The 22,167-nt window shown below is 25.5% G+C and overlaps 1 protein-coding gene across 1 annotated transcript in view; it reads left to right on the plus strand.

Moving 5' to 3' along the window:
- The window catches only part of LOC100197842 (structural maintenance of chromosomes protein 1A), a 65,912-nt gene that overhangs the window by 30,785 nt on the left and 12,960 nt on the right, over nucleotides 1–22,167 (plus strand). Inside the window, exons 9-28 of the mRNA XM_065812912.1 lie at nucleotides 2,095–2,285; nucleotides 3,040–3,088; nucleotides 3,165–3,272; nucleotides 4,347–4,418; nucleotides 4,604–4,746; nucleotides 5,580–5,642; nucleotides 5,821–6,012; nucleotides 7,271–7,373; nucleotides 13,283–13,414; nucleotides 13,599–13,750; nucleotides 14,344–14,539; nucleotides 14,634–14,702; nucleotides 14,794–14,883; nucleotides 16,093–16,136; nucleotides 16,253–16,343; nucleotides 16,626–16,742; nucleotides 16,933–17,010; nucleotides 17,237–17,320; nucleotides 17,560–17,616; nucleotides 17,698–17,799. Coding sequence (XP_065668984.1) covers nucleotides 2,095–2,285; nucleotides 3,040–3,088; nucleotides 3,165–3,272; nucleotides 4,347–4,418; nucleotides 4,604–4,746; nucleotides 5,580–5,642; nucleotides 5,821–6,012; nucleotides 7,271–7,373; nucleotides 13,283–13,414; nucleotides 13,599–13,750; nucleotides 14,344–14,539; nucleotides 14,634–14,702; nucleotides 14,794–14,883; nucleotides 16,093–16,136; nucleotides 16,253–16,343; nucleotides 16,626–16,742; nucleotides 16,933–17,010; nucleotides 17,237–17,320; nucleotides 17,560–17,616; nucleotides 17,698–17,799 — 2,133 coding nt within the window. The remainder of the gene's footprint in view (nucleotides 1–2,094; nucleotides 2,286–3,039; nucleotides 3,089–3,164; nucleotides 3,273–4,346; nucleotides 4,419–4,603; nucleotides 4,747–5,579; nucleotides 5,643–5,820; nucleotides 6,013–7,270; nucleotides 7,374–13,282; nucleotides 13,415–13,598; nucleotides 13,751–14,343; nucleotides 14,540–14,633; nucleotides 14,703–14,793; nucleotides 14,884–16,092; nucleotides 16,137–16,252; nucleotides 16,344–16,625; nucleotides 16,743–16,932; nucleotides 17,011–17,236; nucleotides 17,321–17,559; nucleotides 17,617–17,697; nucleotides 17,800–22,167) is intronic.

Raw genomic sequence — 22,167 nt, forward strand, 5'->3', positions numbered from 1 at the left:
ATTTAAAATAATTTTAGTTCAAAAGCGCTTTATATTGAATGAAATCTCTGTGCAGGAGAGCAAGTGATCATACTTCTATTCAAAAGATAAATTTAGCATGACGTACTTTATGACCCTTAATAAAAAATTTAGACAAAATATTCTATAATTTGTTTTGTACTTAATTTTTATACACATTATTCTATATTAGGAATGGCCAAAAAAATGCTAAATTAGAAAAAATAATAATAATTAACAAAAATTAAAAAAAGCAAATCGCAAAAATATTTTTTTTAAGAAAAAACTAACCACGAAGGTGTTTAAAGCAATCACATTACACTTAGTTCGAGCTGTGATGTAAGTAAAATAAAAAAACATTTTATTTATTGTTACTTCTTATTGTATGCCACTGCGGTACATATTATTTTGTGAGACTTGCTCATCAAAAAGGGCTATAGTTTTTACTACTTGTATCTGATTAAAATATATTATTTGTTTATGTAATGTAAATATTTATATCATTAGTTTATTTGCACAAAGGTTTAATTTAAAAAAGTTGTTTTATTTATAAATTGTTTTAATTATAATAATGAAAAAAATTTAAAATGAGAAGGAATAAAAAGAAAAAAATTTTTCTCATTATTTCTTATCTTAAGCATAACAAAAATGATAATAAAGTGAAATAAACTAACTGTAAGGTGATTCAAATTTTTTTTATTTTTTTTTTTCTAATTTAAAAAAAAAATAAAAACTTTGTTAGCAGCTAAAAAAGATTTTGTAAAAGACTGGAACCAAATAGAAATCTCGCTATACTAAAAAACTACTTTAACAGTCATTTTTAAATTAGAAAAGTAATAAGTAAATTAGAAAAACAGTTAAAAAAGCAACAAATATTTAATAACTAGAAAGTTCATGGACGCCCCTGGCGCTTGTATTTAGCAACCTTTTACAGTTGTAAATGATAATTATTTTGAGAAGTGAAGTGAAACCAGTGAAGGCAAATAAATCTTATATATATTTTGCTTACCTAATGAGTGTTTATAAGTGAAAATTATATTTTTCACTTAATTTAATGACTTAAAACAAATGTTAAAAATAAAAATTTTTAAGTGAAAAACTAAAAATTAAAAATCAGTGAAAATCGGCCTTAAAAGTTAGAGAATATTTCTTTCAATTATCAATAAAAAAACTTTCAATGCAAAAAGACTTTAAAAATCGCCGACCTGGTAAATCTCGATTCAGCATATTAAATCCTATTGAAAATATGTCAAAACAGCTGTTCTAAATTGCACATTTGACTGCAAGCCACCCTACAGTTGAATAGTTTTAAGTGTATTTTGTAAAAAATATTAGTTCGGATTTATAAACTAAAATTTTTTACAAAAAATATTATATTTATGTATATTGTATCAGAAAAATTCACACTTCCCCTTTAACTACCCATAGGAATTAAACATAGAGCGCAGACACCAGGATCAAATTTATTAACCACTACTCCACATAATATTGTAACTCTATAAGTTATTAAAGTTTAAATAAAATAAATTTGTTTTGACACATGAAATTTTTTAAGTAATTAACGCGCTTTAAAATAAAATAACTTCCGCATGATTAATATGTAATTGTTACGTCAGCGTTACATTATCAGGGAATCAGTGACCTGGGTAAATATATATTAGACATTTTTATTTCTTCATTCTAATCATTTCTGATGAAGATTCGTGATTTTTTTTTAATTTCAATTATATTTTCCATTTTAAGTAGGCTTTGTCTCTAAATTTGGGGTGGGTAAAATGATAACTGCAACATTTGTTATTTAGTGAAAAAATCAACAATAGTTAATATAGTGACGAAATTTTTTTTTATGAATTTCGCCATCATAAAATTAATTTGAATCAATTTAAAAAATATATATATCCTACCCTGTGTTCGAGCTGTACTCATAATTGATATGATGATTAAATACATATTATCTATTTAATTATCACATCAATTATGTGAAATATTATATATTAAGTAGATGTAAAAAAGAAACCAAATCTCAACACTTATGTAAAAATATCAGTTTTTGATAGAACAAATATTGAAATATATTTTTTTAATTGTAATCTTTAGAAATCACGCAAAGTTACTGTTGAAACTCAATTAAAATTGAAAAAAAGTGAAGGTGGAAAATTTTCTAGAGAAATTGCTCTTAAAGATAAAGATATTTCAGAAAAAGAAGCAGAGATAAGCAAGAAGCAACCATTGTATTTAAAAGCAAAGCAAGTGACTCAACATGAGATGAAGAAAATGGAGGATGCTAAGTATTGGCTTTTTAAATTAAAAAATCATAAAAACTTGTAAGAGATAAAATTTGCTAAATATTTCGAGAAAATGAAATTTCTAAAAGTTCAATTTAAGAGAAAAAGAAGTTTAAAGTTTCATAAATGAAAATAACAACTTCCACATTTCCATGTTTTTTTTTTCTTCTCCATGACCTTGTTTCTCCATACCTTGTTCATCAAGATTCATGTTTTGGAGTTACAGAGTTGAGAGAGAGGTAATAACAATTAAAAAACAAAAAGTCTTTTTGGGTGTAGTGGCCACCCCATCCTTGAGGAGATAAATAGAGTTTTAAAAAATCTGCAAACTTTTTTTTGCTTTCTTTTATTGTCTGCTGACCTTTTTCCCTCACTACATAATCTTTCTCTCATAATCTTCATAATTACTCTTTTTCTTCATGTTCTTTTTTTTCTCTCCTCTTATGATCTACACAATTACTTTTTTTCTCTCCTCTTTTGATCTACATAATTACTTTTTTTCTCTCCTCTTTTGATCTACATAATTACTTTTTTCTTTCATGTTCTTGAAGTTTTACATTATTAGTTAATCATATATTTTTGATAGACAACATCTTTACCTTGTACACCATCTTACTAAGTAGATTAAAACTTAAAAATTTCTTTCATTAATTATGCTAGTGTTAATATTATCTCTATTTATTATTTATATAAGTATTTTATATACTCTTCATATTGTTAAATATATATATTAAGGAGGTTTTTTTTCTCTAAATAGTAACGCATACAACAAACATAAGAAGAATGCAGACAAACAAAAGGAGGAGGTAGAAGTTTATATATTTTTTCATGATAAACATATTGGAATTTTTAAAATAGCGCAAATTATGCTCTGAAATATAGATAAAAGATTTGGAAAAGTCTCTTATTGAAATTCAAAAATTAGCTAAAGCATATGAAAAAGAAATTGGAGAAAGTCAGGGCCAGAGCTTACATCTTATTGGTTCTCAGGTAAAAAGAATAAAGTATTTTCATTATATGTAAATTTTTATTTATTTCAACATTGTTTTTTTAAATATAGCAACTATAATGATTGAAAGAAATTGGGGTAAAAAAAGTAATGTAAACTTTAATTAAAAAAATAAAGTTATTATAAGTGTAAAATGTATAATAGTATAAAGCATAATATATATTTATTGAAGTCGTAAGTATTTATATAAAACTATTTATAATCTAATAATAATATTTATTTAGTACAATAATATATTTATTTAGTACCAAGTATAAATCAAAGTACAAAGCTTATGCTTTGTTTAATTTGATATCAATAGGGTGTGTCGATTTTCCCTTTTTTTTTCTTTTTTTTTTTTGAAATTGTAAAAAGAGTAGTTTTTTTATTTATGGGAAATAGTATTTAAAACTTGGAAAAAATAATAATTTTATAAAATATATATTTTTAAGCTTGGTAATTTTGTCTTGAAAAAGTTAATTGCCCACAAATATAAGCAAAAATTTATTTTTTCTAATTAAGACAACTTGGGTATCAAAAAGGAAGTGTTTTTAAATAAGGATTGTAAAAATAATATTTGCTTTTAAAAAAAAATTAAGATTTTAAAATTTTTTTTTCAGGAAATGCATCTTCTAAGAAAATACTCCAAATTAAGTTTAAGATAACTAGGATTAGATTAGATTAGAACTATTCAATTAAGTTTTCCTTCATAACTAAGGATTAAGAACTATTCAATTGAGTTTTCCTTCATAACTAAGGATTAGGAACTATTCAATTAAGTTTTCCTTCAATAAAATCTAAATCTCAATTTTTTTTAAAAAAAATTTTTCGAATCTTTATTTGATTATGTTTCTTTTGATTTCCAGGTTGATCTAATTGGAAATAAACTTTTTTTTGTAAACACTAAAGAATTAATATTAGTAATTAATTTACCAAACTACAACAAAAAGTTATTTTTCAAGTTTTAAATACTGTTTCCCTCAAATAAAAAACACCTCTTTTTGCAATTTCAAAAAAAAGGAAAAACTGACACACCCTAATATCTCAATCTAACTAACTCAGTTTGCTTTAAATAGATGGCTGAGTATAATCAGTTAAAAGAAATGGCTGGAAAAGAAACAAGTGAAGTGCAAACAAGACTTGATAAAGTAAGTTTTTAAAGCTGCTATAATGCTTATTTTTCAATTATTCATATAATTTATTTTTGTATTGTTAAAAAAAGTTTCCAATATGTCCACGAAATTTTAAACAAAATATGCATATTTCCATTAACTTTAAATTACACTGTATTTGAATAAAGTTTTTTAAATAAGATTTCTTGGGGTTTTCTTAGATAAATCGAGAACAGAAAGGAGACACCGCAAATTTGCATCAATTAAATCAGCGTAAACTTAATCTTGAATCTAGATTAAAAGAACTCAAAGAAGAACGTGCTCAGCTGCACCAACGTGTTAAAGACTCGTGTGATTATATTGCGTAATTTTTTTCTTTTCTTCTTTGATTTCAATTTAAATAATATTTATTAAATATAATGTTTTGTTTAAAAATATTTTGTTTAAATTATATTCTAGATTATTAATATTATTAATATACTTTAGATTATTACTAATAAAGTAATTTAAAAAAAATTGGTAATAATGGTAATAAAAAAATGGTAATAAAAAAAGTTTGTTAAAGATTAAGAAGGGAAATTTTAGAATTAGATTTTATTACTTTTGGTTATTATAATTTAAAATTTGTTTTTGTTAAAACAAATTTGTATATGAATGTAAAATACGACCATGTTTGTAATATATGTGTACGTGTGTATGCACTATTGCCTAATGGTTTCAAAGTTTTATCATGGTATGTTACTTTAAATAAGATATAAAGGAATATAAAAGATTACTCATTAAAGCTGTTTTTTTTTTTTTTTTTTTGAATTTTTACAAGAAAAACTTTCACAAATAATGTAATATTTAAAGGAAAAATAAAATTAACTTCATTGTTAAAGTTGCAAAATCTTCATTGAACGTTGCTTTTTTTTTACCATTTAAGCTGATAGGTTTGGATAATATTTTTCCATTCATTGTTTTTTATTATTATTATTTTTACTTTTTTTGAGTTCTGTTTTTGTGTAGATTTTGTTTTATCTTTTATTTTATTATTTTATCTAACCAACCTCTTTTTATAAGGTTGTAGAAGCTTTGGACAAGCAAACTTGGTTGTATAGAAAGTTAAAAACAATAACTTCTTTTTTGAAATAAGTTGAAAAACTTTAAACTTTGTTTAAAAGATAATTTTTTTATTTTTATTTTTTTTTTGTACAGGGCTAATGAAGCTAAGTTAAGTGAACTCAATAACCAACACAACGTACTCAATAATAATGTCAAGTAATTCAAAAATTTTTTATTATTTAATTTCTTTTGCATCTTTTTTTTTCCATATATATATATATATATATATATATATATATATATATATATATATATATATATATATTAATAGAAATCAATTATTTGAACTTAATTTGAATAAGATATAAAAATTGTTTTGGTTTTTAAATCTCAGCGAAGCAAATGAGCGTTATAACCAGAAATGTTCTCTGTTAGAAGGAGTAGAACTTGAATTAGGAGAAGCAAAGGCTGACAAGAATGAAGATGCAAGATCACAAGAAAGAGCAGAAACTGTTAAGAAACTTAAAGAGTTGTATCCTGGGGTTTATGGAAGGCTTGTTGATCTTTGTGAACCTGTTCATAAAAGGTTTTTATTATGCTTCATTTTATTTTCATGTATTTTTAACTTGAGTTTAGTATCAATATAAAAATAATTTTTTGTAAAATGAAGGTAATTTTTTAAGTTTAGTAAACCATAACACTCTTACTGAGTCTATTACTTTAAGTCTTCTCGCATTATCCATCACTATTCATTTCCACTCTCATGTGAACCATAGATCTCATATTCATCCTTGTTTAAAATACTAATGTTATTTGGTCTTGTTTTTTTAATAAGACCTTCTCTCTTTCAAATAAGGTCCACAAATGCGATGTAAATGCTGTTGGACCTACTCTAGCTGCAATAATAAGACCTTCTCTCTTTCAAACAAGGTCCACAAATGCGATGTAAATGCTGTTGGACCTACTCTAGCTGCAATAATAAGACCTTCTCTCTTTCAAACAAGGTCCACAAATGCGATGTAAATTCTGTTGGACCTACCTGTTAAGCTTGAGCCTCTATCAGATTGTTGGAAGGTCCCATACCTTTCTTTTTTCTGCAAATACTACCATGGTTGCTGTAAAACCTATTTTATTGGTTAGATTTTAAGTAAAACTGTTAAAAAATAACAAATTGAGTAAATTTATTTATAATGTAAGTTTTCTAATTATTATCTTTTTCATCATTTCTTATAAATTTACTTATAATGCACAAGTTTCTACCACTTTCTTAAGTTTCTACAACACTTTCTATCAGTTTGTACAAAAACAATTGACTCTAATTCTTAATTAATTTAAAAAGTATTTATTTGTTCAATAAAAAATTAGTAATAAATATCCACAGAATATAAATAAATAATATATAATGAAATTAATCATTAATTATCATATTATTAATTGCATTGTTGCTATCTGGTAGGCTGTTATTGGTGTTATCTGATAGGCTGTTTTTTTGTTATTTTATAAGCAACTGTGGGGAAATTTGTAGATCTTCACAAGCTTTGCTATTTTTTTGACCACATCTGCACACTTTTTTTTTTTTTTTTAAGCTTTTTTTTTCTCTGAAGTTCTCTTACTTAAACATTAAGATAGTTTGCAAACATTAAGATAGTTATACTTTAATTGAACATTAAGATAAAAGTTTGCAAACAAAAAAAATTTTACTTCATTGTTAAAAAATAAACAGTTGTCCATCTTCTCTTTGTTTTAGCTGTTCAAGTTGATCAGATACCATCTAAATTTTTTTACACAGTACATTATATAAATACTTTTTATACAGTTTTTGTACTTATCTTTATTTTATTCAGATATGCTATAGCAATAACAAAAGTGCTTGGTAAATATATGGATGGTATAGTTGTTGATACTGAAAAAACTGGAAGAGAGTGTGTTCAGTACATGAAAGAACAGGTAAATAATATTAAATAACAAATTTATAAAAGTTGTTTGAATATGGCTATTTCTTGAATGGAATTGACACATTTCATATTCAGAAAATAGTTTTTTCTAAAACATTTTTTAATTATAATTTTTTTTTTTTTTTTAAACTTTAAATTTCTGTTATAAAAGATTTCAAGCAATAAATGTTTGTGCAGAAAAAAATTTATTATAATAAAAGGAATATTTGTAATTATATCATCTTCTTTTATTATTTGGAAAATTCTAGGCCAAGTTTAAAGTCTTTAAAATATGGTGATATTTCTATTTAAGTTTTTTAAAACTAAATATGTAACTTATATAAAAAACCTTTAGACTATAAATTAATTTTAGCGCATTTATGTCAACTGCATGTCTGCAAAAATAAAAGGATAAGATTTAAGAGCTTTAAGATAAAAAAGTTAAATTTTAAGATGAAAATTTTTGAGAAGCCTTTTAATGATAAGTAAATTTACTATTGCTCTGTAAAGGAAAATAAATTGCATTAGGTATCTTATTAGGTTGGCATTAATGTTGACCTGTGTTACACCCCATGCAAAAGTATAATTTCAGAAAAATTTCCATTCAAATATATAGACTTGGTTTGTATATATAAAAAAATGTATACTTGGTAAAAATCACACTAGGAATAGCCAGTGGCTAGCACTAGTATATATGCTTATATTAACTCTAAAAGTTGACCAACTCCCTAAAAGGTGTTATTTTTGGTTTGGCAATGTGATACTAGAAAATGCTTCCACCAACCATCAAAATTACTGCATTACTCTTCTGCATTTAGCTCAACAACCTTCCCAAAAAAGGGTACAACAATGTTTAAACTTCCTTAATGACAATGCCCATCCTCACATTGCAAAATTTTTGAAACTGTATTCTGTTTTTAGGGTTAAGTTACTTAACATTTTAAATCAGAACATTCATAATTAAAGCAAATAAAGATCTTATTACACCGTGTGCCTGGGGGAAACCGAACCTCTATGAAAACACCCAAAAAAATGTATTATGTCATTCTTTGACATACATATACTATTTATAAAAATTATAAAAAATAAAAAACATTTGTTGGGAAAAGTTTGAGAAATGGCCCTTAAAAACCCGCAAAAATAAAAAAAGGTATAAAATCTTTTTTTAAGGTGATGCAAAATATAGTTAACAGTTAAGTACAACTTAATAAGACATTAAAACTTAAAATACATTTAATTGGATACTACGTAGCTAAATATTATTAGCATTTGTTTAGAATAGCCTTAGAGTAATTTTCCATATACATAGGTGAAGAAATGTCTTTCATCAAGTATCACTACCAAACCTCCAAAAATACTGAATGTGAGTTTTCTAATTCCTGCTCTGAAAACTGACCAAGTCCCCTTCCTGTTATGTTGATGAACTGCTCAATATGTGTGTGTATTACATGAAGCTTAGGGGTTTTAGGTACTTCAAACTCTTCCTGTAAAGACTTAAAAGACATCCTTAGGTTTTTTAAAACATTCTTATTATCAGGATCTACAGACACACTAAATGTAGAGTCAATGACATTTGAAAAGTCATGCATGTAATCCAAAAAACCAGACAGCTCCATAGGAAGTACTTTCTCCAATCTATCAAGGAGTCTTACAACCTTAGAACACTCATTACCTTCAAGTGTGTAACCATGGTGTTGTTCGAAGAAAATAGAATGTCCTGCTAATCAATCCTGTAGTCTTGGCCAAATGTTTTGTAGCTCCTTAAGGACATGATTTAGGGACAACTTAAGATGAAGAGCTGGTGGTGGACTCTTAAGGATCACCAAGCTGTCATTAGGATAATCTTCATTGTCATCAGGATCATCTTCAAGAGCAAAGGAGTTGCCACACAGTTAGTATACTCATTTGCTTTAATCTTTTTACCTCCGGAGGTTATCCAATTGTCTTTGTGGTTTTTAATATTCCCGAATGTTCTGCGTGTAGCATCTGTCTGCCAAGCTTCACTTCCTTCACTATTTGGAGACTCACAGTATAAGCATGGATATTATGATGCGCATGACATTATTCCAGCCACAACATTTAGGAGTCTAAGGTCACCAGTGAAGTTAAACAATAGGAGATTGATTTGAGTCTTCTCTATGAATATCTTGCAGTTATGATATGTCTCTGGAACCTTTGGAGCTGATCCAATGATCTGAATCTTCCTCCTTCTAGTATCTTTGTAATGATTTCCTAAATTAATATTTTCAAACACTTGATAAAAGTTAACACATAAGTTAAAAGCAGTAACATGTGAGAATTAATATATAATATATAATATTCATCAATTAGTTTAAAATAATGAATATGAAATCTCAAAAAACAAATAACAACCAAAATTGTTGTGATTACCTAAGATATGCTAGTTTTTCCACAACTCCAAGATATTGGAACAAGAAAAAGGACCAGATTATTTTTTCCCATTAGAGTCTTGAAATGTAGTTAATTCCTGAGAAAATAACTTTCCAAAGATACCTTTCTGATCTCTCATAGCCTCCTTTATACGAGGAACAATACATTTCCATCCCCATTTAAGTCTCAAGTTTTTCAGAACTGAAATAACTTGAAGATCAGTCAGCCTAGCCTCCTGTTGTATTATAGAGACATTCTCTGTAGTCAGAAATCCCTCAACTATTGTTTCCTTGTTCTCTTCCGGAAATAGTATCAAAGGTTTTCCACCATTAGGGGGCGTAATGGAGATGACTGAATTGCCTGATTCTTTCTTTGTTTTTATAGTTTTATAACTGATCTGTTCAGTCAGTTTGGGATCAATTTGGTTTGTAATGTTGGCTAACTTTTTCAATTTTAGTTTACACTTATCTTTGGAGTGGTTTGATCCTCTATAGGTACTAGCAAAGCAGTGTGAACAGATCTGTGTGGGAAACAATCTTGAGTTATTAGATTTATTCTTCTGTTTGTTGACAAATAATTTCTACTGAAGACCATTCAAGCTAGCAATTTTACAAATTCTGCATTTACATCTTTCCATAGACCTGATAAAAATTGATAAATGTTAAATATATTTACCATTTATAACATTATATTATTATATACTGCTATAGTAGTATATTTTTATGGAAATAGTTTATTTTTATGGAAAAACTAAAAATTTGTCTATAGAAAATAGAAAGGAGATTTGCGAATAAATAAATACTTGTTAACTTAGACAGACCGTATGTTATAATATATTATATAATATATTATATAAACATATAAATATATATATTATTTATATTATAATATATATATAAATTTATATATTATTATTATATATACATATTATGCCCTGAATGTTTTTTTGTTTTTTTTTTGTAATTTAATTGATGCGCAAACCTTTTTATATTTAAATTTATTTTTACTACTCATTTTAGCAATTTATTTTAAACTTTACTTGAACAGCCAATTGTAACATTTCATTAAAAATAATACTCCTACACAAAGTAAACAACTAATACTCCTCTACCTCTTACCTAAAGATAGATTTTCTATAAAAATTAACTAGGTAAATATTAAAAAATAAGCTGCAATTATATATAAATACGTTGTTATAGTTTTTAGCTCTAGGTCATAGTTCTCTGCTATTGATAGATTGATTGTAGAATCTCCGCTTTTTATCTTGTTTAAGTTCAATCTGCAGTCAATACAAACCCCAGATGGAAACTTTGGATTTTGCAGTGAATAGTTTGACACCAAATGAGCCTTCAGTTCAACCTCTTGTGTATTAGTAACTTGTCTGTTTGCTTTTTTTCCCCTTGTGCACGGTTTTCATCGTGTGATTTTAGAGACATTTTAATTAGCTCACAAATAATGTTTGATTTTTTAGTTATATTTACTAACCTAATAATATTTTATATATTTAATTAATTCTTTAGATGTTTTAATTAAAAAAATATATATTTAAAATCAAACTATTAAATAATAGCTCATTTTTTGCTATTTAAGGCTTAAAATGCTCTGTTATTGAAACTCAGGGCAATAACAATAAATTGAAGTAAATTTCTGAAAAAATATAATAAAATGAAGGGAAAAATATGCATATTTTTAAAATTCCACACTCTAGATAAAAAAAATAGTTTTTATCCTGTTTTTATGGCTTTTTTTATTTTTGCGAGTTTTAAATTTCTCAAAAATTTCCCAACAAATATTTTTCATTTTTATAGTTTTCATAACTAATATATATATGTAAAAGAATTACCCAAAAAGTTTTTTGGGGTGTTTTCATAGAGGTTCAGATTCATCCAGGCACATGGTGATTAGTTTTTTTAAATCAAAATGGTTACTTTACGGTTTATTTTAAAAAGTGTTTGTTATAAAATCAATTATTTCATTAATTATATTCCAGTTGAGTGCATCTTTTATCTGCACATAGCAATTTCTCCTAATTTATTGCAGGTTATATATGTGTATTTACACACACACACACCTATATAAATGTACACACATTTGGACAGGCACAACTATGTATCTAGAACAATTTTTGGCAAAAACTTTTGTTTTTTACATTAAAAAATTATACTACTGTTTATTTAGGTCTATAAAATTATTCAACTTTTATTTCGATTCAGACACTTTATGATAATGAACAAGAATATAGACAAAATTAAACTTTTCCATAATAAATGTTTTTTATAGTGCTTGCCAAAACTCAAATCCCTAGTTGATGTATGTTTCAGTATGGCAGCATCAATGAGATTTCATACAAAGCTAAAACCTTGTTTTATGATACAAATTTGTAGAGCCCTTTTAAGTTATTTTAATCTTTATTACACATATTTTTATGATTGGCCACCTTTTTTGTTCAATATAAAAAACATCTTAGCTCGCTGTAGATAGCTGGTATGCAATGGATGCAAAGTTCTTTTGGTTTTTGCTCTAATTTTCCCCAAATAAATTTGAAGTAAAAAACATAACAAGACAATTTTTTAAGGCATTATATTATTAAAGTTTATTTTGAAAGGTATACACTCAATATAATCACCTAATTGCGCATTTTAAAGAAACAAGAATTTTATAGTTTCACAGCAATTAAAAGATTTTAGATGCTGTTTGTTTTGAATGACTCAATTTTTTTTTAATTTTTAGAGATAAAATTTTGAAAAGATATTCTAGCTATGTATGATTTTCAAAAAAATATAGCAGTTTTGTTGAAGCCAATTTTTTTATTAATAATATCAACACTCAAATTTCTATACTTTGTTTGAAAACTTTATTTCAAAATATTTTTAAAGCATATAGTTTGTAAAATCATTTTGTACAAATTGCAAAGACTGATTATAACTTGACGCAGGTTGATATTATAAAAAATTTATTTAAGAATGTTTTTTGTTAATGTTATAAGAATTTTTTAAATTTTATTTTTTTATAAATTATTTTTGTGTCACTTTTCTAGTTTTCTGGTGAATTTTGTTGAAAAATTTGTTTGTTAGGTAGTGAAACATTTGACATTTTAAAAGTACTTGTTTCAATGGGTTTTTTTTAAATTTTATTCAATGACAAATCACTAACAACCAGGATAGTCAATATTTTTTCTATATTTTTTTTACTTTGTTCATGTCTTAGTGGGCCACTATAATCAAGGAGGCTGTTTTTTTTTTCTTAAATCTTTTGAAACTCTTTACCTCAGAAACTTGTTTTGCATGGCTTCGAAAAAAAAGGCCATGCAAAACAAGTTAAGTACAGTACTCTTAATTTCAAGCGATCTACCACAACACCACTACCACATACAAAGTTACCTCCTTTTATAATAAGTCATAAGAATTGTTTATATTTATATTTTTTTAAACTTTTAAACCAATATGTACAAGTTCTGATAAATTTTTTTGCATAAAAAAAAATATGATAAATTTATTTAAAGCATTTTTATTGTATTTTGCTTTTATTTAGAGTTTACCTAGAGAGACATTTATGCCTCTTGATACATTGAAAATTAAGTCAACAAATGAACAGCTTCGTGAAATAGGAGGCTCTGCAAAACTTGTAATTGACATTATCAAATATGATCCTTCTTGCATAAAGGTGTGTCTCATGTTATTATAAAAGCATTTTTTTTCTTTTAAGGATTATTGTTAATTGGTAGTGATGCTTTTAGTTTTAACTTTGAATCTTTATTTTTAGATTTTGCAAAAATTCAGTATTAAAATAAGTTTTAAAATAGTATTTTAGTTTACTTTTTTTTTAACATTTATATAAATGTTTTTAGAAAGCCTTACAGTTTTCTTGTGGAAATTCTCTGGTGTGTGATACAGCTGAAGAAGCACGCCAAGTAGCATTCCGTGGTTCAGAGCGAAGAAGAACTGTCTCAATTGATGGAACTTTGTTTGAAAAGTCAGGAGTAATCTCAGGTGGATTAGGGTAAATTTTAAACACTAATACTTTTTTGAAAATATGGTTGCAAAAGAAATAATTGGTTACTCCTAAAAAAAAAAAGTTCTGGTTTGCAGACGAGAATTTGTATTTGGAAAAATTTTATGTTTTAGAAGAGTTTTGTGAGTTTAGTGAAATAATAGAATTTAATTTTCTTTATATATATTTTACTTTATTTTATTTTTTTGTTGTTGATATTCTTAGGTTGTTTAAAACAATGTTTTACAATGTTACTTTTATTATAATTATACTTTTTTATGTTAAAATTTTACTTTGTTCTACTATTTATTATAATAAAAATTATTGAAAAGTTGTCCTAAATTCATATGCCATTAATGTGCAGCAGAGTTTAAAAACTAATAAGTTTGGTTAGATTAAAAAGATTAAACAAGTTATTCAAGACTCATGATATCAATTTTATTTTAACTAAATACTTTTTTTAACAGTTTTAATCGATATAGAATTATTTATAAATAAATACTTTTAACTAAGGCATAGTAAAAAGTTAAGTAAATAAAATTTTAAATTTAATTAAATAATTTACCTAATAGTAATCATTTATGATACTTTAAATGCTTTAGAGCTGTTAAAATAAAAGCTAAACGTTGGGATTCAAAAAGAATCAATCAGCTGAAACAAAAAAGAGATGAATACCAAGCAGAGTTAAAAGAATTACAGGGAGAGCGGCGGAAAGCCCCAGGACTTTCAGAACTAAAATCTCTCATTCAGGGTCTTGAAGCAAAATTAAAATGGACCAAGCGTGATAAGGAGACAATTGTATGTTGAATCAGGAAAATAATTCTGGAAAAATTTTTTTTAACTTTTTATTTTTTGTCTTATTTTTACTTTGTTTGTTTGTTTTTTTCAATAGGAAAATCAAACAATGACTCGTAATGAACAAGAAATGGAAGTGATTAATTCGAAAATAGAAGAGATACTAGTAAAAAAAATTGATTTTTTTTTGTTTCATTTACATTGGTTTCATAAAATTTTTTATGTTTTAATTAAAATTATGCTTTTCAATTATGTAGCCTGATATAGCAAATTTTACAGAATCAATTAAAAAGCGTGAAAAAGAAGTACAAAAAATTGAGAAAGAAAAGAATGTAATTGAAGATCAGGTAATGTGCTTTATCATATAAAAGTAGCATGGCATTTAGTTTTAATAGTCTCATGTTTTAGTATTATGCAATGAGTCTGTGCTATTGGTTAATAAAAGTTTTATTTAATTTAATTTAAAAAAAAAACAAATTTTTGTAATCACTTAGTTGAGGGTTCAGGAATTCCGGACATTTTGTTCAACTTTTAGTTTTTCCGGATATCCAAAACATTATCCATACATGCAAGTTTAGGTTTATATTTTTGTGATAAATTTGTTTTTTAAGCTTTTTCATTCATCACTCATACAAAAATTATGAAAGGTTTCAAAAAAAATTAGAAACAATTCAGCTAAAGGTGAAATTGAAATGAAAATAAAGAAAAACATTCCGGATTTTTTCTGGATATTTTATCCAAACAATTTTCCAGATTATTAAAATACGACTTGGATGATGCATGTTAGTTACATAGCAGAAGTTTGTTAAAATTCTCTAAATAATTTAACACAAAGCTTTGAAAGCTTTTGAAGAACATTACAATCCTGAAACTAAAAACTTCTAGATATTTTTGGTTTTCTTTTTTTCTATTTTCTTTGTAAATTTGATTTTATTTAAGAATACCACAAAATGCTTATTAGGATCATTCATTAGGATCATTCATTAGAATAATAAACCATTAGGATCATTCATTAAGATAATAAACCAGTGAGAAAAATACAAAATCTTATAAAAGTAAATTGATCAAGGTTTTGTCAACATTGTTAAATAACTTCGTAATCTAGTGTTTCTATAATCTTCGATGATCTAATAAAAGTTTTATAAGCTTTATAAGCTTTGTTGATAAATAAAAAAGTTAAACAAAATATGTGATAATATTAAAAAGTTCTAAAAATAGTGCAGAATTTTTGAGAAAAGACTTTAGGAGTAAACTAAATCTTTTTGTTAAATGTTAACTAATTGGCTGGCATAGATTTAAACTTGTATTAATTGTTTTCTGCTTAAGATGATAAATTCTTGCCTCTACCCATAGGGTGTTCATTGTTCCTTCTTGGTGTTCTCCTTGATTGTTATGCAACCTTTTAGCTATTTTTTAAAAAGGATCAACTCTAAAATGCAATTTAGTGGTTCTGATGCCACTCAGAACCACTATATTGACGCAACTCATTTGATGGCCTATATAATTATCCATATAATATAAAAGCAAGTAATTTTCTATTTTACTTTATATTTTAGATATTTGCTTCTTTCTGTTTACAAATTGGTGTTCAAAATATCCGGTGAGGAGTGCTTTGGTAATCTAATTACCTTAACTTGAAGTGAGGTATTTTTTGCTACTATGCAACAGAATAATTTGCTAAAAAAAAATTTTTTTTTTATGTGTTTACTTTTTCAGACAGTATGAAGAAACGCAGCTTGTTGCACAACAAGAGAAAACTGAAAAAATGTTGCAATTTCAAAAACAAGAAGGAAAATTGCAAAACCAGGTCTTTTATCAAACTTGTTTTGGGTTGAGTAAAAATTAATTTTCCTCCATCCTCCTAGATTTTTCCTCCATCATCCAGATTTTCCCAGTTTTCTGGGATAGAATTTTGAAATTACTCAAGAGACGACAAATCGACATTAATACAATTACTATTAAATTTGGACTTTTAGCTTTACCTAAAAATACGAAGTTATTTTTTAATCAACCCAATATAAGCAAGAAGATAATTTTTTTTTTTATTTATTTAATTTATTAAAGTTGAAGCTTTATTCTTGTTTTATAGATTGATTATTTGAAGTCATGTGACCACACTGAACAAATGAAAAAACTTGAGAAAAAAATTAAAGAAAGTGAAGTTGAAATTGAAAAGTTAAAAATTGAAGAAAAAAAACTTCTTAAGGTTAGTTTTTTTTTCTTATACTGTGTTCAAATTGCTTAATGTAAAAATAAGGCAGGTGTCCAAAGATCCTAAAATGTTTTATTTTTATTTTTTAAGGTCATATGTATAAATTTTCAATTATTTTTTAAGGACACATAAATTTTTAATTATTTTTTAATGACATAGATTTAATTTTTAATTATTTTTTAAGGATATAGATATAAATTTAAATGAGTTAGACAAGTGGCGACAAGAAATACAAGTCATGAAAACTAATGCTGAGAAAAAGGTCTTTTTGCTTTTACATTACTTTTAGAGAAAGTTTGAGATTTCTAAATTTTTTATTCCTTTGAGAACTTTTGATTATTTTTATGTTTCCTTAACTATTTAATTTGCTTTTTGTAAAAAAAAAATCAAAAAATTGTTTGGCTAACTTGACAAAGTCAAAAAAAAAATTTTTTATGTTATTAAATAACTAAGTTTTTTGTTAATATTATTGAACTTTTTTTTTACAGGATGCAGACATAAAAGAAACGAAGAAACTTTTAAGTGCCATTTTAAAAGACGAAAGTTCAGTGGAAAAGAAAAAATCTTTTAAGGTGCATCTATATTAATGAAAAAATATCTTTTATTATTTTCTACTGTAAGATAAAAATCAATTTTTTTTTTTTTTGCAGAGGTAAATAAAATGAATTCTATTAGTATAGGACAATGAAACTTTTATTCATAATATGAAATAGAGTGATAATTTTTATTATCAAATATTATACACTTTTATTCATAAAAGTGTATAATATTTATAGAGACAAATTTATATTATAATATTTAATTCATATAGGAGAGGCAAATAGAAGAGAAACGCAGTGACAGACACAGCCTTCTTAAACAATGCAAAGTATAATAATTTTTTTATTTCTTAGTTTATTTATTGATTTTATTGTTAACAATTGTAATTGACATTATGTTTATTCAATAGATGGATGATATTACCATTCCGTTTAAAAAAGGTTCTATGAATGATATAGAAGCTTCTGGAAATACATTAAGCCAAACTGATGATGAAATGCAAGGAAGTCAGGTTCATTAATTTTACAGTATTTTATATTAATTTAAAGTGACATCATAGAAATCTTAGATTTATCAGTCAAAAGTTAGGTTTAGCAGTAAGTAACCCTTAATACGGGTTATTAGTAATTGAATAATTAATAAAAATAAAAACACCATTTGATACGCTATCTAAAAAAACAAAATTAAATACAAATTTATCTATAAATAATATTTTAAGTTTGTCACCTATCAGCAATGTCATTGCTTATAGTTAACAACATAAAAAACTGCATTAACATCAGTTAAGTTCTTTTTAAATAACTCTGTCACAACACAGCAAGTTCCAGAAAAGGAAAGTCAAATAAAGCCTGCCAATGCTTAAAAAAAGACATGAAAAATAAATTACAATTTTCAATTACAAAAGTATTTGTATTTTATTCTTAGTTGAATTAGGATAATAATATAACAGAAAATATAAAGAATTAAAAGAATAGCTATAACAGCCTAGCTCTATCAACACAAAACACAGTAACAGTAGCGCATAGCATAAGATATTTGTAAGCACACATTACAGACATTACTGTGTCTCCAGAATAATAAAAAAAAGATTATAAAAAAGTTAGACAACACAATGTAATAACACTGGAAAATAATACCACAACTTAATAAGATATTTTATCAAGTAAAATACTTAAACTAAAAAGATTTTATATATTACAATATTTCACCAATCGAGGGACAGTTATAGTTAACAACTTGAACAATTAAATCATAAAATAGCAAGCAACTCGTAAAATATTTCTTATACATGGTCATTATTAATTGTGGTATTAAGAAATGCATAAGAGCTCAGTATTTACATAAGTTTTATTAATGCTCCCTGTACTAATTCTCATTTAAATCTCATCTAAGAAAGAGAAATGGTGAGAAAGAAAGTGTACCAAAGCAGCATGTTAAAAAACTAAAAAAGACACGCAACAAATAAATGTAACTGATTTTATTATGTTACAAGTAAACAAAATTGTTTTAACCTTAATTATGTTAAGTTCCAGCATCTCTCTAGCTGTTGACTAATGATTAATAAAGTAAATTTCACATCATATTAAATTTACAAAGTTCACAAAAAACCACGTTTCAACAGTAAGCAAACTAATTAAGTAATGACAAAAACAACTATAAAAAAAAAAGAACATAATTATGCTTGAATTATAAAAAATTTAAAATCATTCAAATATAAAACTTATTTATTGTTACTATAAATAGTAAAATTCATACTTTGCTTGGTTCTCAAGTGACTAAAGTAAAATCAAATTAACAGACATTAACACTGCTTGACACTAAATTCTGGCAAGTAAGTTTTCTGCTTGCCAACCAGCATTTCTTACATTTCAAAAACGATTAATTTCATCTTGCCTAGATCTAATAATAATATTTCATGTGATAACAACTATTTTCAAGTCGCCAATTAGCATTTACACTAATGACTTCTTCGAGCCTAATGTTATCTATTTGAAATTCACTGTTATCATTAAACATATATTACCAGTAATGCTACTATTGTTACAACTAAATAATAAATAAAAGTAAAAGAATCTTACGAACTGTGATCTTTTCTAATGAAAGACTATATTTTAACTTAGGATTTATTGAAATCTATATCTTTTTATAAGTTTGTATTTATAAGTCGTTTATAAAAAATATAAAAAAATATTTACATCAATTATTTTTAATTTAACAAAAAATCTAGACTACAATGCACAATCTTGTATAAAAAATGAAGCACATGGTTCATGGCACTCAGGGAAAACCAGGGAAAAGTTTTTAAATTCTGAAAAATCAGGGAATACCTGGAAAATTCAGGGAACTTCTTTTGAAAATCTTTAAAATCAGGGAAAACAAAGGGAGTATTTTTTAGTTTTATATAAGATTATATAATAGATATAAATTGTTATTTTTGAGGATGTATTTTTTATATTTATTGGACTTTTATGATTTTGTTTCCTTATTAAACTACTTGTTATTACTTAAAAACCTTCCTTTAACAGATTACTATCAATTAAGAAGTATTTAATTCCTTAAAAAATTCTAATAAAAATATTAGGGGAACATGGGTTCAGTTGCGAAAGTATTATATCCTTCAACATTACCAAGGAAAATTATATACTTTTCACCACCCGAACTCAGGTAAAAAGTACTTAAAATCGGGTGAAAATCAGGGAATACTCAGGTAAAATGGATTTCTAAAACTGCCATTAAGCCTGAAGCTATGTCATTCGGTATATTATAATCTAAAGCAATAATAATAATATATATTTGTATATATGTATATATATATATATATATATATATATATATATATATATATATATATATTTGTGCGTGTATATATACATATATATATGTATATATATATGTGTGTATATATATATATCTATATATATATATATATATATATATATATGTATGTATATATATATATATATATATATATATATATATATATATATATATATATATATATATATATACATATATATATATATATATATATATATATATATATATATACATATATATACATATATATATATTTATATATATACACATATATATATATATATATATATTTATATATATACACATATATATATATATATATATATATACATATATATATATATATATATATATATATATATATATATATATATATATATATATATATATATATATATAAAATAAAATAGTAAGCTTACTCAAATACTCACATCTAAGGTGGCATTGTTCGCTGATGATACTACCATTTATTCTTGCATGATAAGAAGTCAACACTTTCTGGTTGCTTGGAGGGGGCATTTGAGCTTGAAAAGTATCTCACTTCTGCTACAGCATGGGGCTCACAGTGGCTGGTGAACTTTAATTCAGATAAAACTAAATTTTTTTTAGCCAATTGTTATCGCAATAATTTAGATCTTCCTATATTTATGAACAGTAATGTACTCGATGAGTCATCCACTCTTCATCTTCTAGAATTAACTCTTACTTCCAATCTTTCTTGGAAACCATATATTAAATCCATTGCAAAATTAGCATATGCTAAGGTTGCATCTCTTCATCAGCTCAACACTTTCTTACTCTGGATTCTATTCTCTATAAATCTCAAATTCGGCCTTGTATGGAATACTGTTGCCATATCTGGGGAGGATCTTCTAATGATGCTCTCTCTCAAGGTGCAAAAACGCATTGTAAACATAGTTGGACCTGCTTTTGCAGCCAACCTCCAACCATTATCACATCGTCATAATGTTGCTTCTGTTTGTCTTTTCTACAAATACTATAATGAGCACTGCTCTAAAGAGCTAGTGTCTCTTGTGCCATCTACTAAAATTTATTCTTGTGTTATGCGTCATTCAATTAAGTCTCATCCTTTTTCTGTGACTGTTTCTAAGTGCTCTAAAACTCTTATTTGTCTAGTTTTTTTCCAAGAACATCAGTTCTTTGGAATTCGCTTCCTTCATCTTGCTTCCTGGCTCATATAATTTGCAATCCTTTAAGTTGTCTGGCAATCGTTTTCTTGCTCTACAATCTTCATCTTTTCTCTTCCAGTAACTTCCAACTCTAATTAGTGGTTGCTTGCAGCCTTGTTGGAAGCAAAGACATTTAAAAAAAAAAGTACAACTCTTTTAGTGCAAAAAAGTGCATAAAAAACAGTTAGGCCTCATCCATAACCCTATTTTCTTTCTAAAAAATAAAATATAAGCTCAATAAAAGCAAAACTCCAAAAAAAAACCATAAATAAAGCTAAAAGAAAAGCAACAAACAAAATATAAACAATTAAAAAAAGGGTGATTCTTTCTACTTTTTATTTAACAAAAGTTTGCTAAACTATTTTCTATACTTCTTTTATAATATGATTTTAATATTCCTAATATAAACTAATAAATAATGATTAAATTCTAAAACGTAAAAAGTTTTAACTCACTTGGTAGATCTTTCTCGAATGGCCGCGTGCATTTTGAGAATGCGCTCCTTTAAGTTTAGCCTTTAAAAAGCCTTGTAACTAATTAAAACTACTTTAAAAATGAATGTGAATTGACATTAAATTAGAGTATTAATATTTAGATTAAGAGTTTAAACTTTTTCTGTAATCTGTGCATAAAACTATGAGCAATAAATCAAATTCAACATTAAAAAATTTGAAGTTATAAAATATATTTTTTAATAATATATCATAAATATATGTAAAATAAATTTTTAATTTTAAGTCTCCAAGTAATTATTATTATCATTATTTACAAGCCTCTAAGTAATTATTATTATTATCATTGTATATAAGTTTCTCTATTTACTTTGCTTTACTGCTTTTTTGGTATCAAAAGTTTTACTTTAAAGGTTTTTG

Source organism: Hydra vulgaris, chromosome 12 (genome assembly GCF_038396675.1).
Source record: "Hydra vulgaris chromosome 12, alternate assembly HydraT2T_AEP".
Lineage (NCBI taxonomy): Eukaryota > Metazoa > Cnidaria > Hydrozoa > Anthoathecata > Hydridae > Hydra > Hydra vulgaris.